General features: G+C 49.2%; 1 protein-coding gene across 2 annotated transcripts in view; it reads right to left on the reverse strand.

Moving 5' to 3' along the window:
* Nucleotides 1-9,918, reverse strand: part of TDRD7 (tudor domain containing 7) — a 46,651-nt gene extending 36,733 nt beyond the window's left edge. The window contains exons 1-2 of one of the 2 annotated variants that reach the window (XM_058823401.1): nucleotides 9,799-9,918; nucleotides 5,030-5,250 (exon numbers count right to left, since the gene is read on the reverse strand). In XM_058823401.1, the coding sequence (XP_058679384.1) occupies nucleotides 5,030-5,236 (207 nt within the window). In that variant the 5' untranslated portion in view covers nucleotides 5,237-5,250; nucleotides 9,799-9,918. Of the gene's footprint in view, nucleotides 1-5,029; nucleotides 5,251-5,586; nucleotides 5,723-9,798 lie in introns of those variants that run through there. The other variant, XM_058823400.1, reaches the window with a different exon arrangement.
* Between the last annotated feature and the right edge of the window lie 2,955 nt (nucleotides 9,919-12,873).

The raw sequence follows: 12,873 nt of genomic DNA on the forward strand, positions 1-12,873 counted from the left end.
TGTACCATCACCTAGGTCATTCATGAACACGTTAGACAGAGCAGTTCTTGAGCATCTATTCCCAGGGCACATCACTTTTAAGTGGTCTCCCAATGGGTTTTGTGCCACTGTTACAGAAGAGAATATTCCAAGCCCTACCAAAATTCAGTTAAACCACATCCAATGGTCTCCACTCAACCAATCATCTCAACTTGAAGGGTATTTGTTTGTAACATATGATTTTCACTCTGTAAATCCATACTGACTTGCCTTCTTGTCTTTCAAGTGGCTGGAACAGCGAACAGCTTTGTAGGATTAGACGCTCAACAACTTTCCAACAGTTCAATGTCAGGCTGATCTTCCCATCCCACCCTTCCCAGTGAAGGGTGGTGCTTTCTTTCAGTCCTCAAGAACCTCCCACAAATTACCATGACCTTTCCAAGGTAACTGACACCTGTGTGTGCACTGCAATAAATTCATGGGCTTATGCACATTCAGTTTTTCCAAATGCCCCCTATCTTAATCCTCCCCCAACAAGATTAGGACTTCCTTGCCCTGCACTTTCCTCTGCCTATTTCCATAGTATCTCTATACCCCTTTACAGCTCACCCAATTCTGCTTCTACCTCCTGCGTGCATGCTCGCAATAGTAGATTTAAGTTAGGCACTCCTTCTTCAATCACGTGTACCTTCTCCAACCTTGTTTAAGAGACTTTGTCATACAGCAGGCTGTACCTGCATCATAACCCATCTTTGTGAAAGGTGAACCTGAAATCCTTCACTATTCACCCTTTCACAGATCTGTGCAACAACCTGCGCTCAACAGTTTGAGCATGGACTCCATAAGGCTTTAGTGAAGTGAAACACAGCAAAAGGCTGAAAGTCTTCATTTGCTGTACCTTCTTTCTTCTTTTCTGCTGTCCCTATATCCCTGTCCTTGTTTCCTCCAATTGCCTGTACACTTAACCAGCTATTTTAAGGACTCTTTTTGGAAGCATTTACTCAGAACTGGCAGTGCTCTGGGAGCTGTTCTCAAGGGGACAGCACTTTGTCTTGGTCTTCAAATAACGAATAGTAAACACAGTCTTGCTTAGGTCCATGTAGGCTTGTTTAGGCAGCATGTGTATAATCCTTCCAGGCTCCTTCTCCCTGCTCCCACCTCATGCATGCTTGCATTTATGGCTCAGTTCTGTCAGTGCTCCTGCCCCCTTTGCTTTTTCCCACAACTATTGGAACGTACCATTCTTGAAACTGGAGGAGACAATTCTTGTAAGCTCACTATCTCTCCTGGATCTTTCTCTTCAAGACTGTATTCCATGAGTCTTCTAAAGGCGATTCCTGAACAGGCCAACATCTGCTCTCCCAAAATCCTGCACTGTTGATTCTACTTTTTGCTTTGTTTCCCTCCTTTCAGGGCCACAGACACCATCTAGCCACAGACAGGGTTCTTCCAAGCCTTTACATCTGCAATTGTTCCTTGTTTCCAAGGACTGTGTCCAGCAGAGCACCTCTCTTCACTGATTCATTGCATGTGTCAGGATGCTGGGAGCAGCAGACCCCAGAAACATCCTGGATTGTTCACACTTGGATGTCTTGTCCCTATAGCAGGTATGGCAGTGGACCAAACCCCCCAGTGGTTGTCAAAAGAAAGCATCATCTGCTTTGTCTGCCACTTCTTCCCACTTAAGATATTTGTATCAGATAGCCACCACACTGCCATACACTGGTCTGTCCACTACTCATAAGCTCTTCCTGTCTCATCATCTGCCCCAAGACAGTGCTCCTGGCATCCCTGCTGCTCCCAAACTGGGAATGTCCCACAGGAACTCCTCCTGTCCACCACTGCAGCCCATAACTCCTCAGCAGCCAGTGTCAACCCACAGCAGCATGCTGGTTGTGCGACCTGTTGCAACAACTCCCCGTGACCTTAAATGAGATCACAGCCCTGAACAACACAAAGATCTCCAGTTTCTTCTGGTTGTAGCCCAAGCTGTGGACAGTCATGAACTGGCTCTTCAGAGAGGTTCCCATTTGTGCCCACTTCCAGAAAAGAAGCTTTCCTCAAACTCCTAGCTAACAGGAATGGATGCATGAGATGGATCACTTGACCTTTGTTGATCACTTTGATTGATCACTTGTTCAAAGTCTCAATATAAAAGGATTTTTGTCCCTATACAGTTTATCAGAGTTTTATAAATGAACATTTTCACATCTCTGGTACATTTCAGGTTTTTCCTGTCACTAATGTTCTAAATATTTTTTTTTTGCATTTCCTTCCCTTGTTTCACAAGGATAAAGTTTAACAAAATGCTTTGAATTAAAATGAATTCAGATGTAAAAAGAGATGGGGGTTAGATGAGCAGAGCAAAGCAGTCTTCAAATTTCTCCTTTTGAAGGGACTTTATTATTCAAGCAGAAGTCAAAGTTTTCTTAGACGAAAGTGCAATAACACACTTCTCATAAATGAATATGAGGTAAAGCAAAGTAGGGTTCCTTGAAATGATGCAACCACCTGTTGGAGGTGCAAGTATTTCAATGAGTCCCCTTTCAGTGCTTTCTGTATGCTTAACTTAATTCTTATCTTCTGTGGAAACTGGAGGACATAGCTACTGCATAAAGAAAAAGTCATCAGATTTAATCTTTCCCACATTCAAGACAGCTAAATTAGTGTTCAGTATTAAGAGGAACAAAGCACAATTTATATCATTGTCATCCCAAGATAATGTTTGTTCAGCCTCAGTTACCTAGCTAATATTCAACTCCCACAAACACTTAAGGCAGCACGTAACATGTGGCACTTCGAGATCAATTTGTATTATTTACTGCCTACTTTATACTATTCCTTTTTGAATGCATTTCTTGGACAGCTGTGTCTTGGACAGCTGACCTAGCAGTAAGGAAAGTCCTTTTAAGACTATCTAGACTGCAGCCATGATCACTAGCTGCTAGCAGACCCTCGGATGTGCGTGTCTTTGCTGTCCTGCCCCACTGTCCGTAAGGGGATTAAAGGAAGAGGCAAGGGTCTTGACAGACATTTTGGAGGTCACAGTACTCCAGAGCTGTGAAGAGAGACTGGCTGACTGCATGCTCTTGTAGTGGCCTTGTATGAACTCTGAGCTACAGTATCAGCCTATAATGGAGCTCAAGTATTCTGGAGAGAGGTGAACAAAGAGAACAGGCTTATTATAATGACATATAGCCTGTAACAAGAAAGCACATGGGAGCAGTCCCAGGCAGCTTAGCAGCCCACATCAGTGCATAGTCATGCTTGCCACTCTCTGCTTCATGTCTGCTATGTCCACACTGTGGACACTGGCAAGAGGAGTGCCATCAAACAGCAACATGGGCTCAATCTTTCCCACCTCCCAGGTGTTCCTTTCCCACCTCCCAGGTGTTCAACAAGGCACTTCCTCTCAGCTGTTTCAGTCATGCAGAGCACAGCTGGCACTTCTGAACTAGAGTGAGTCCTTCTCAAGTACCTCAAGACCCCTGACTTTCTCCTTTTTCACATCCTAAAGCCACATTTCACTCTCTTGTAACAGCTGCCGCAAAGAATTCACTGCCCCTAGTGCTATCCAAGAGTTCACAAGGCTCTCAGCACACATCGCATTAGTGGATAAACAAGGCTCTCAGGGGAATGGGAGGATACCAGATTACACCCTGCAAGGCCCTAGTTAGAAACAGATGGCTATCTGCCAGAACCACCACGAGGAAGCAATTAATTGCAGGATCACAAATGTTCCCAGACCTGAGGTACCTGCAACCCTGTTACTAACGTAGCTGCAGCTGAGGCAGACTTTGGAGAAAAAGAATCCCAAACTTGCTTGTCTGCTGTAAATAGGCAAATTCTGATGTAAAAATGCAGAAAGAGAACCTGTTGCTTTAGAACAGCCACATCTCCAGGTATTAGGACAAAACTCAGGATACCTCTCACTGTATTCTCACCAGACAGCTAATGAGGGAGAACTAGCTCTGAGTTCACAGATGCCGTCCCAATCCAGCTAAGCAAACAAGGAATCTCAGCCTTAAGTCCTGTCTCTTCAGACCTGCTATAACAGCCACACACTCTGCCAAATATCCACTAGCTTTTTGCTCTGCCTCAGGCTACAAAGACTTCAGGAACCCAGAACCATACTCCAACGAGGGAGAGGCTTCAAGCTTGCCAGACAGATCATCTGCAAGTCACACAGCTACACCAGCTATCAAGAGAACACATTCTGACTTCAAACCAGAAGTCCAGACTATTGGGCAAGGAGGTTTGTGGTCCTGGCAAGCTGTTTCCAAGGTGGCAGCCACCGCGAGACACAGGCTAGTGCAGCAAGAGCAAGGAATAAGGGAAAACTCTTCTACCACACCAATCCTCTGCTAAGATCTGCTTCTCCTTGATCTATGTGACGACCCTTTATCCCTCACATGCTTGCCAAATGTTGAGGCACTTGCAAATATTGCAGCAAGGCACCTCGCTTGCATGAGCTCTTTGTCACTTCAGTACATATTTGCAGTCGTGTTGCACTGCAATCCATAACAAACGAGAATTTGTTTGGACTTGCTAAGTCCAAAGAATTTGTTTGGACTTGCTAAATCCAAAGCAAGCAATGTCAGGCTTATAAGCAACAGCACCAAAGAGTTTTACTGTAGGGAAAAAAATTGATGCTAAACCCCACTGAGAAGAGATGATTAACACACACAAGTTAACCTTATTTAAGGTCCCAGGACAAGCCACTAGTCTCTCCTCTAAAGTCAGAAATGCTGAGAAAGGGGCCAGATCTCCACAGTCACACAAGTGATCTTTCCACACAGAATTCACATTTCCAGGAAAAAGCCCTGAAACTTTACATTTCTGAATACACAACCTTGGGTCTGGAATGCAGAGGCAGGAAAATAAGGAGCACTTAGTATCTTATGTCTCAGCTTCCACCTCTCCCAGAATTAGTGCACCATATGCATGCTACAGAAATCCACAGCACTAAAGGAGGCAAAACTACGAACCAGGAACATTCTGCAAACACAAAACCCATTTCTGAACCGTAATTCTCAATTGTGATTCTTACCTCTCCCATTTTGTTCTCTTCCATTCTGACCACTCCTGGGATACTTTCCAAGTAGCCTTCCAGTGTGTCATATCCTAGGTGCCTGAAGGGAATGAACTCATTGGTCAGGGATCTGTATTCATTCTGAAGTTCTGACAAACGTACACCATTTTTAAAAGCATGAAGAACAGCTCGCAGGGCTTTTGCAACAAGTTCTGGTTCCTGCATCTTCACCTACAGCCCTGTCTCCAAAAGAAAAAAAAAAAAGCATTTTTACATACAGGCTAAAATCACTGGGTTTTGCTATTCAAGCTCTCTCCCTCAAAAAACCAGAATGCAACAACTCAGTCTGGAGACTGTGATACTTCTGGGTAGGCCTGTAGGGCCATGGTAGTGCAAGACAAGCATAATGTGGAACACACAGGGCATGACAGTGTCAAAAAGTGCTGACAAAGGAGTGCAGCAGCCATCATGCACAGGTTGGCTCTGCCAGACAATCACGAGAGACCACATGCACAGAAGAGGGGTGGGTGCTGCTAAGCAACTGACCCACCACAGACAAGTACTAGATACTGTACCTGTGACAGGGCAATTCTGGAGGTGTGTACAGCTGGGGAAAGAGAGGCACCATCGAAAGTGGCGTGGAGGTCCTGCCAATGGGAAGCTGAACATGAGTCAGCAGTGCCCTGGAATCCAGGAGGGCCACTCATGTCCTGTGGTGCATCAGGCACAGAATCACAGCCAGGCAAGGGAGAGGATTATCCCACTCTGCTCTGCACTGGGGCAGCCTCACCTTGAGTGCTGGGGGCAGTTTTGGGTACCACAATATGAGAAAGACACTGAGCTGTCAAGAGTGTCCAAAGAGGGGGAACAAACATGGTGAAGGGCTGTGAGGGGAACCCATATGAGGTTGAAGTCACTTGGTCTGCTCAGTCTAGACAAAAGAAGACTGAGGAGAGACCACATTGCAGTCTACAACTTCCTTGTGAGGGTAAGAGGAGCAGCAGACACTGATATTTACACTCCTGTGAGCAGTGACAGGGCCCCTGGGAATGGCCAAAGTGGTGTCACAGAAGGTTTGGGCTGGATATCAGGAGAAGGTTCTTCACCCAGAGGGTGACTGAGCACTAGAACAGGCTCCCAACAGAAGTGGTCGCAGCACCAGGTCTGACAAGAGACCAAGAAACTTTTGGACAATGGTCTAAGGCACATGGTGTGATTAGTTTAGTTTCCTGTGCAGGGTAAGGAGTTGGATTTTGATGATTCTGTGGGTCATTTTATCCAATTCAGGGTATTTTGTGATTTGATGACACCTTACTACCTACAGGGTTAAAACTTCCACTGAAAGTGAGAGAGGATACAATCACCACCCCCTGTCACAGCACTCCACACTCTGTGGTGCGGGGTGTCCCTCTAGAGAGACGGGAGCTGCTCCAGGTGCCCCTGAGCCAGCACCTTCACTAGCGCTCATGTCTCCACTCCACCATGGAAACAGCATGCATCTGGGGCATGCAACGTCTTACCCACAAGTGCACAATGCCTCGACTCCACAGACTCTTCAGAGAGAAAACAAAACTTAAGTCCCCAGGAACGTGATCCTCCGACACAGGGATTTTGTTCTGGCCTTCTGTTTTTTCAGCCTGTGTTGCTCGTGTCTGGTAGGGCCATGGCATGCCCAGAGCCTGCCCCAGGGCTCTGCATGACCATCCCACTGCACTCTGCCCAGGCATGGAGCCTTCTCAGCCTGGATCGAGGGACAGACCTCGAGCCATGTTCTGGGGACATGTCACGGTGCTTGCTGAGGCCTGCCTGGCAGCCACCTCACACAGCTCCACAGCCCTCGGGCACGTCCCAGTGTCCTGTGACACCTCCTGGCTGCTCCCCAAACAGCTCGGTGCTTTTCTACAGCCACGCAAAGCAGAAGGCCTGAAGCTACCTTTTATCCTTGTGCAATGCATTTCATCCACATCTACAGATTCATTCCATCAGCTCTCAAGAAAGACTGCTTTACCTACCTCAGGCTTATGATTTTACCATTACAAATCTCTCATTCATATACCTTTAGAAATGTCTATAATTAGTGGATCTAAGTATGAATCTACTGATTCATTCCTTCTTACAGACAACTCTAAATATCTACATACCCTATGCATGAGCTGCATATAAATATTTTGATATCTGAGTACTTCCTGGTACAAGGACGCAGGAGCTGCAACACTGAACAAAATGGCATCTCCCTCCCACAAAATGGTGGCAGGAACCTTCCAGCCAGGGCTCCGGCCCAGGAAGCCTGGGCAGCGCGGGAGGCGCTTTCAAGGCCAGGGCCAGCGCTACCCAAAGCCCTCCCAGCCCCCCAACTCACAGGCCTGCACACACTTGGGGCTTCTCCAGGAACACCCAGCTGCGCCCTTGGGACCTTGGGGAGCGCCAGGCACAAGTGCTGCGGGGCAGGCTCTGTGCTCCCAGCTGGGCCTCCTCCTCCCAGGCGTCGCTCACCGCAGGGGCACTCCCACCACGGGAACCTCCCTGCCACGGCCGCACACCAAAGCCACGGAGCTCTCGCGCAACCCAGCAACAACCCTGCTCTCCAAGTGTGTGCTGCACACAGGCTCCACTCCAACCCTGAGCACAGCACACTGGTGCACCTCAAACGCCTCGTCCTCGCCCCCAGCAGCTCACGTGCAACATGAGCACAGCCAGTGCTGCGGGACAAGGCCACCTCACTCTCCTCAAGACCCTCCAGCTCTAGGCACAGCACCAGAGTGCCCCTCCTCCAGCACACCAAGGCCAGTGACTGCTGCCCACCTACCTGCACAAGGCTCTCTCACATCTGCAGCGCTGCCACCAGGGGCCCCATGAGAGGCTGGTGTGTCCTGTTCTCCCCAAAGAGACCCTCTCCCATCACCGCTTCCCTTCCTGGGGAGCTCACCAACTGGGCAACAACACACCAACTCCAAAAGGAAGAGAAATGCCAACCTCAGCACATTTCAGATGCCACTACACACACTTCTGGCTCTCCCTTCCTGCACCCAACCCCACGACGGTCCAGCTCCGGGGCCACACAAGGAGGCACAGCATCAAGTCCTCTTATGCACCCTTCCTTGAACAGTTTCACTTTATGCACGCACAGCACTTCACTAACCCAGCCGCACCTCTTGCTCTGTACGCTTATGGTCGCACACAGGTACACCCATGTCCCTGCACCCAGACAGACAGCACGGCCAGTACGCCTCTTCACACACACGTGGCCCCTGAACCCTGCCATTTCTGCCCTTGCCGCTCCAGCGGGTTTCACCCACCGATCCTGCAACAATCCCTCAGCAGCAGCTGCCCTCACAGCCGCCCTCTGCTCAACACAGGCACTGCCCAGGAGGAGCAGCACACACTGAACCTGCACATCTCCACACAGCAGTGGGCAAATCTACACTGGGCACTTGCATCCTTCTCTTATCCTTTCAGAGACCTTGCAGCTGGTGCACCGAGCTTCAAAGAATCAGGAGATGTGACTGCTACCTGCCAGAAGAAAAAAACACACGAGTTTCATATATCTCCTTTGGACTCATTCAGTTTCAAATGACATCATGTGCCACAGAAACCTGTGTAAGTTTTGTGTAATGTAAAGTCCTGATCATATAAATAATCCCAAACACTCAAGCATTGAGAACAATGGAGCAAAAAATGCATTTCTGTCTATACCCGTTTTTCAAGCTATATTCATTCTAGAAACATGGAAAAGCTGATAGGAAAATTTTGAGGCCTTTTTTCCTACTGTCTCTTTTAAACTGTAGACATAATTTCTTATTTGGCTAACATGGCTCTTGAAAATTCTCTTGCCTAAACCTTCTGAGTTTATTTTCCTACTCAGGTAAAATTACCGGTATATGCACTACATCAAGGAGTGATGAAGAAAATATAAAATAACCTGGAATGGCAGTTTAAAAAGTTGATTCCGAAGAAAAACTACACTAAAAGAAGAAACTGTGGATCACGGGGGCATGACATCATTTCAATATCAGACATGTTAGTTGCATACCAATGCAATAGTTGAAATATATCAGAAATAGCAAACAGCATATTATAAAGTCCATCTCCTAAACTGTATCGTAAGGAGTAGTCACGAGGACAAGTTAAACGAGTCGACAGGTACTAGGGTACAAAGGTCAAACTGAATCCAGTCTCAACCCACACCTTACAATCTTCCCATTCCTATAGTCAGCAATTACACAGACTTGCAAGGCAGTAATGGTGACAACATCGATACATTAACAGAAAGCTACACAGCTCAGAGTACCTTCCGAAGCATTTTTAAAAATCGTTTTTGAGTTAAGCTGCTTTAATATGAGGTCATTCAGCAGTTATGACATTTTCCCGGCGGTTCACTGCCTCCAGACAGCAGGACACTTCACTGGAAACGGAGCCCGAGCTGCCTCATCATCACTAAGTCAACGCACATCGTTCAAACCACCTCGGCCAGCAAGTGAACCGAAACTTCCCTCGGAACGCTCAGAACGGATGATCCGCGCTCGGGATCATTAGCCAGGCTAAGGAAAAGAGGAAATGCGGACAGCTCTCCCGCAGGGAGGGGATGCACTCCCTGGTAGCCTCGCTTTCCGCAGACTACAAACACTCTCCCGGGGAACGCGTCTCCGAAGGCAGAAAGCATCCACTAACCCGCTGAAGACGGGACACTTTCTCTGTCACCGCGCAAGCACTGAGGAGGAACAGCCCCCCGCTGGCTGGCAGCGCCCGTCCCTCCGCGCTGCCTTTTCCCTCAGACCGCGAGAACTTACGCCCGGCGGGGCTCCACTCCTTCCTTTCCACTTCCTCCACCCAGGACTCTCAGGCACCGGCCACAGCTTCTTCGGGCCGCCGCCGCGGGCCGGGCCGGGCCGGAGCCGGGCGGAGCCGCCGCCTCCCTGCGCGGGGCCGCGGAATGAGGGGCTGCGCGGCCGCTCCCCGCGCCACCGCCCAACCGGCCCGGGCCGCCCCGCCCGGCCCGACCGCCGCCTCCGCCCCGCCCGCTCCGGCCCCGGGCGCCTGCGCAGCGCCGTGCCGTGCCGCTCCCGTCAAGGGCCACGTGTGCCCTCGGCCGCGGGAGCCGGGCGGGACCCGAGCTGGGCTCGGCGGGGCTGGCATCCGGCCGCGCCTGTGCCGCCTCAGGCCGCCCTGCCGCCGTCTTACGGAACCGATGAAGTCTCAGTCCTGTCACAAGGCAGCAGCCAAAGTCGCCTTCCAGAGGGAGCGGCTGAGGAATAACAGCTCCGTTAGAGCGTCAAATTCTCTTCTGCAGAGGATCATAGAATGTTAAGGGGTTAGAAAGGGCCGTAATGATCAAGTCCCTCGGCCATGGGCAGGGACACCTCCCACTGGAACACGTTGCTCAAGGCCTTATCCAGCCTGGCCTTGAAAGATGCCGGTGTTGGGGCATCACAGCTTCTCTGGGGAGTTTGTCACAATGTCTCGCTGCCTTCACAGCACACAATTTCCTCTTAATATCTAACCTAAATTTCCCGTCTTTCAGTTAGTACCTGATTATGCTTGTCCTGCTGCTGCAGTTCCTGACTGTGCCTTTTTGGCTTCCTCATACGACCCTTCAGATACTGGTTGCAATGAGGTTTCCATACAACTTTGTTTTCTTCAGCCCCCAAGTTTCTGAGCCTGTCTTCATAGGGAAAGTGCCCAGTCCTTTCAGCAACTTTGTGGACCTCGTCTGGATTTGTTCCAATAGTTCCATGTCTTTCTTGGGTTGAGGGCACCAGAACTGTATGCAGTACTCCTGCAGATCTTTAATTAATTCACTTAAATGCCTCAATTTCAGAGTACCAAAACCCACTGAATTTAGTTCTGCAGGTGGAGCTCTCTCTTGTCACCTTGTACAAAAACCACTCCACAGCTGCATGTCCCACTGAGGAGCTGCTGGTGGGTGCCTGCCTGCACTGCCATGGGGCTGCAGCCCTGCTCAGGAGGGCTCTGCTTGCCCAGCCGATATCCAGGTTGCTGCCAATTTCCAGGTGGTGTGCATCTGCATAGGCACCTTGGGCACTACTGCCTTCTTGAAATCTGTAGACCCACAGCTTCAGATTTCACTGTGCTGTCCAGCATTCCAAGGACACAGCTGATTTGTTCCCCATGCAAGGGGTTATTAGTTATGGAGAGCTGCTCAGCTGCTCCTTTATCAAAGGATCCTCCCACCCTGCATGTTGCCTGCAACAGCATTCCTCTCTCTGTAGATGGTCACTTCTGACAGCCAGAGTGGGAGAAGCATCAGGCCAAGATGAGTGGTCACCAAATAGTGGAGGTCTGCCAAAGCCAGAGGCTGGCCCCACAGAGGGGCACATGCCAGGACAGTGGTGGAGCTGCTGAACCTCACAGGGTTCAGCAAGGGGCCTGCACGGGGTTCCCACCTTCTGCTGTGACTGCTGCAGCCTCCAGAGACTGCTTGCTGCCAGTGTCCAGTATGCTCTGACAAAGCATTTTTAGAAAATCTGCACATTGAAGATCCAATGTTTAATACAAAGTTTACTCATTTGAGGCTATTTTAATTTACTAGGGCTTTCCATTTATTAGGGAGATATGACAGTTGCAGTAAACATGCACATTAAATTTTGCAGACTGTAGCATTTCCAATATATTACAGAATCACAATACAGTTGTGAATCTCCTAAGTGGCTTCTAGAATATGCATATTGTTACAGTACTGTCTTCAACTGCTAGAAGGGGGTATGTGTGCTGCAGCCAGCTTATGGCTGAAGCTCTTTCTTTAAAGATTCTTTGTACTATTTTTTTTGACATTTTTTTACTTCTCAAAGTGCCCCAAGTACACTGTGGTTATGGATTGTTGGACTGCACAGGACTAAAACCTGCATAAGTCAGCCAGGTTTCCAAAAGTACTGCGAGTGACAGTGCAGGTCTACTCTCCTCATTTTCTTTCATGCTGCAGCAACCAAAAGAACCTGTGACAACCTCAGGATGGGATGATGGACAGATAGACATAGGAGAACAGGATTTTGAATGCTTTTAACATCAAAGTTTTAAATCCAAGATGAGACTTCTGCATTTCTGTGGTGCAAGACATCTCCAAAATGAGTGGGTCCAATAGGTGGAGAATTCCTGAGTCTTTTTCTGGCAGGTAGCAGTCACATCTCCTGATTCTTTGAAGCTCGGTGCACCAGCTGCAAGGTCTCTGAAAGGATAAGAGAAGGATGCAAGTGCCCAGTGTAGATTTGCCCACTGCTGTGTGGAGATGTGCAGGTTCAGTGTGTGCTGCTCCTCCTGGGCAGTGCCTGTGTTGAGCAGAGGGCGGCTGTGAGGGCAGCTGCTGCTGAGGGATTGTTGCAGGATCGGTGGGTGAAACCCGCTGGAGCGGCAAGGGCAGAAATGGCAGGGTTCAGGGGCCACGTGTGTGTGAAGAGGCGTACTGGCCGTGCTGTCTGTCTGGGTGCAGGGACATGGGTGTACCTGTGTGCGACCATAAGCGTACAGAGCAAGAGGTGCGGCTGGGTTAGTGAAGTGCTGTGCGTGCATAAAGTGAAACTGTTCAAGGAAGGGTGCATAAGAGGACTTGATGCTGTGCCTCCTTGTGTGGCCCCGGAGCTGGACCGTCGTGGGGTTGGGTGCAGGAAGGGAGAGCCAGAAGTGTGTGTAGTGGCATCTGAAATGTGCTGAGGTTGGCATTTCTCTTCCTTTTGGAGTTGGTGTGTTGTTGCCCAGTTGGTGAGCTCCCCAGGAAGGGAAGCGGTGATGGGAGAGGGTCTCTTTGGGGAGAACAGGACACACCAGCCTCTCATGGGGCCCCTGGTGGCAGCGCTGCAGATGTGAGAGAGCCTTGTGCAGGTAGGTGGGCAGCAGTCACTGGCCTTGGTGTG

Source organism: Ammospiza caudacuta, chromosome Z, assembly GCF_027887145.1.
Source record: "Ammospiza caudacuta isolate bAmmCau1 chromosome Z, bAmmCau1.pri, whole genome shotgun sequence".
Lineage (NCBI taxonomy): Eukaryota > Metazoa > Chordata > Aves > Passeriformes > Passerellidae > Ammospiza > Ammospiza caudacuta.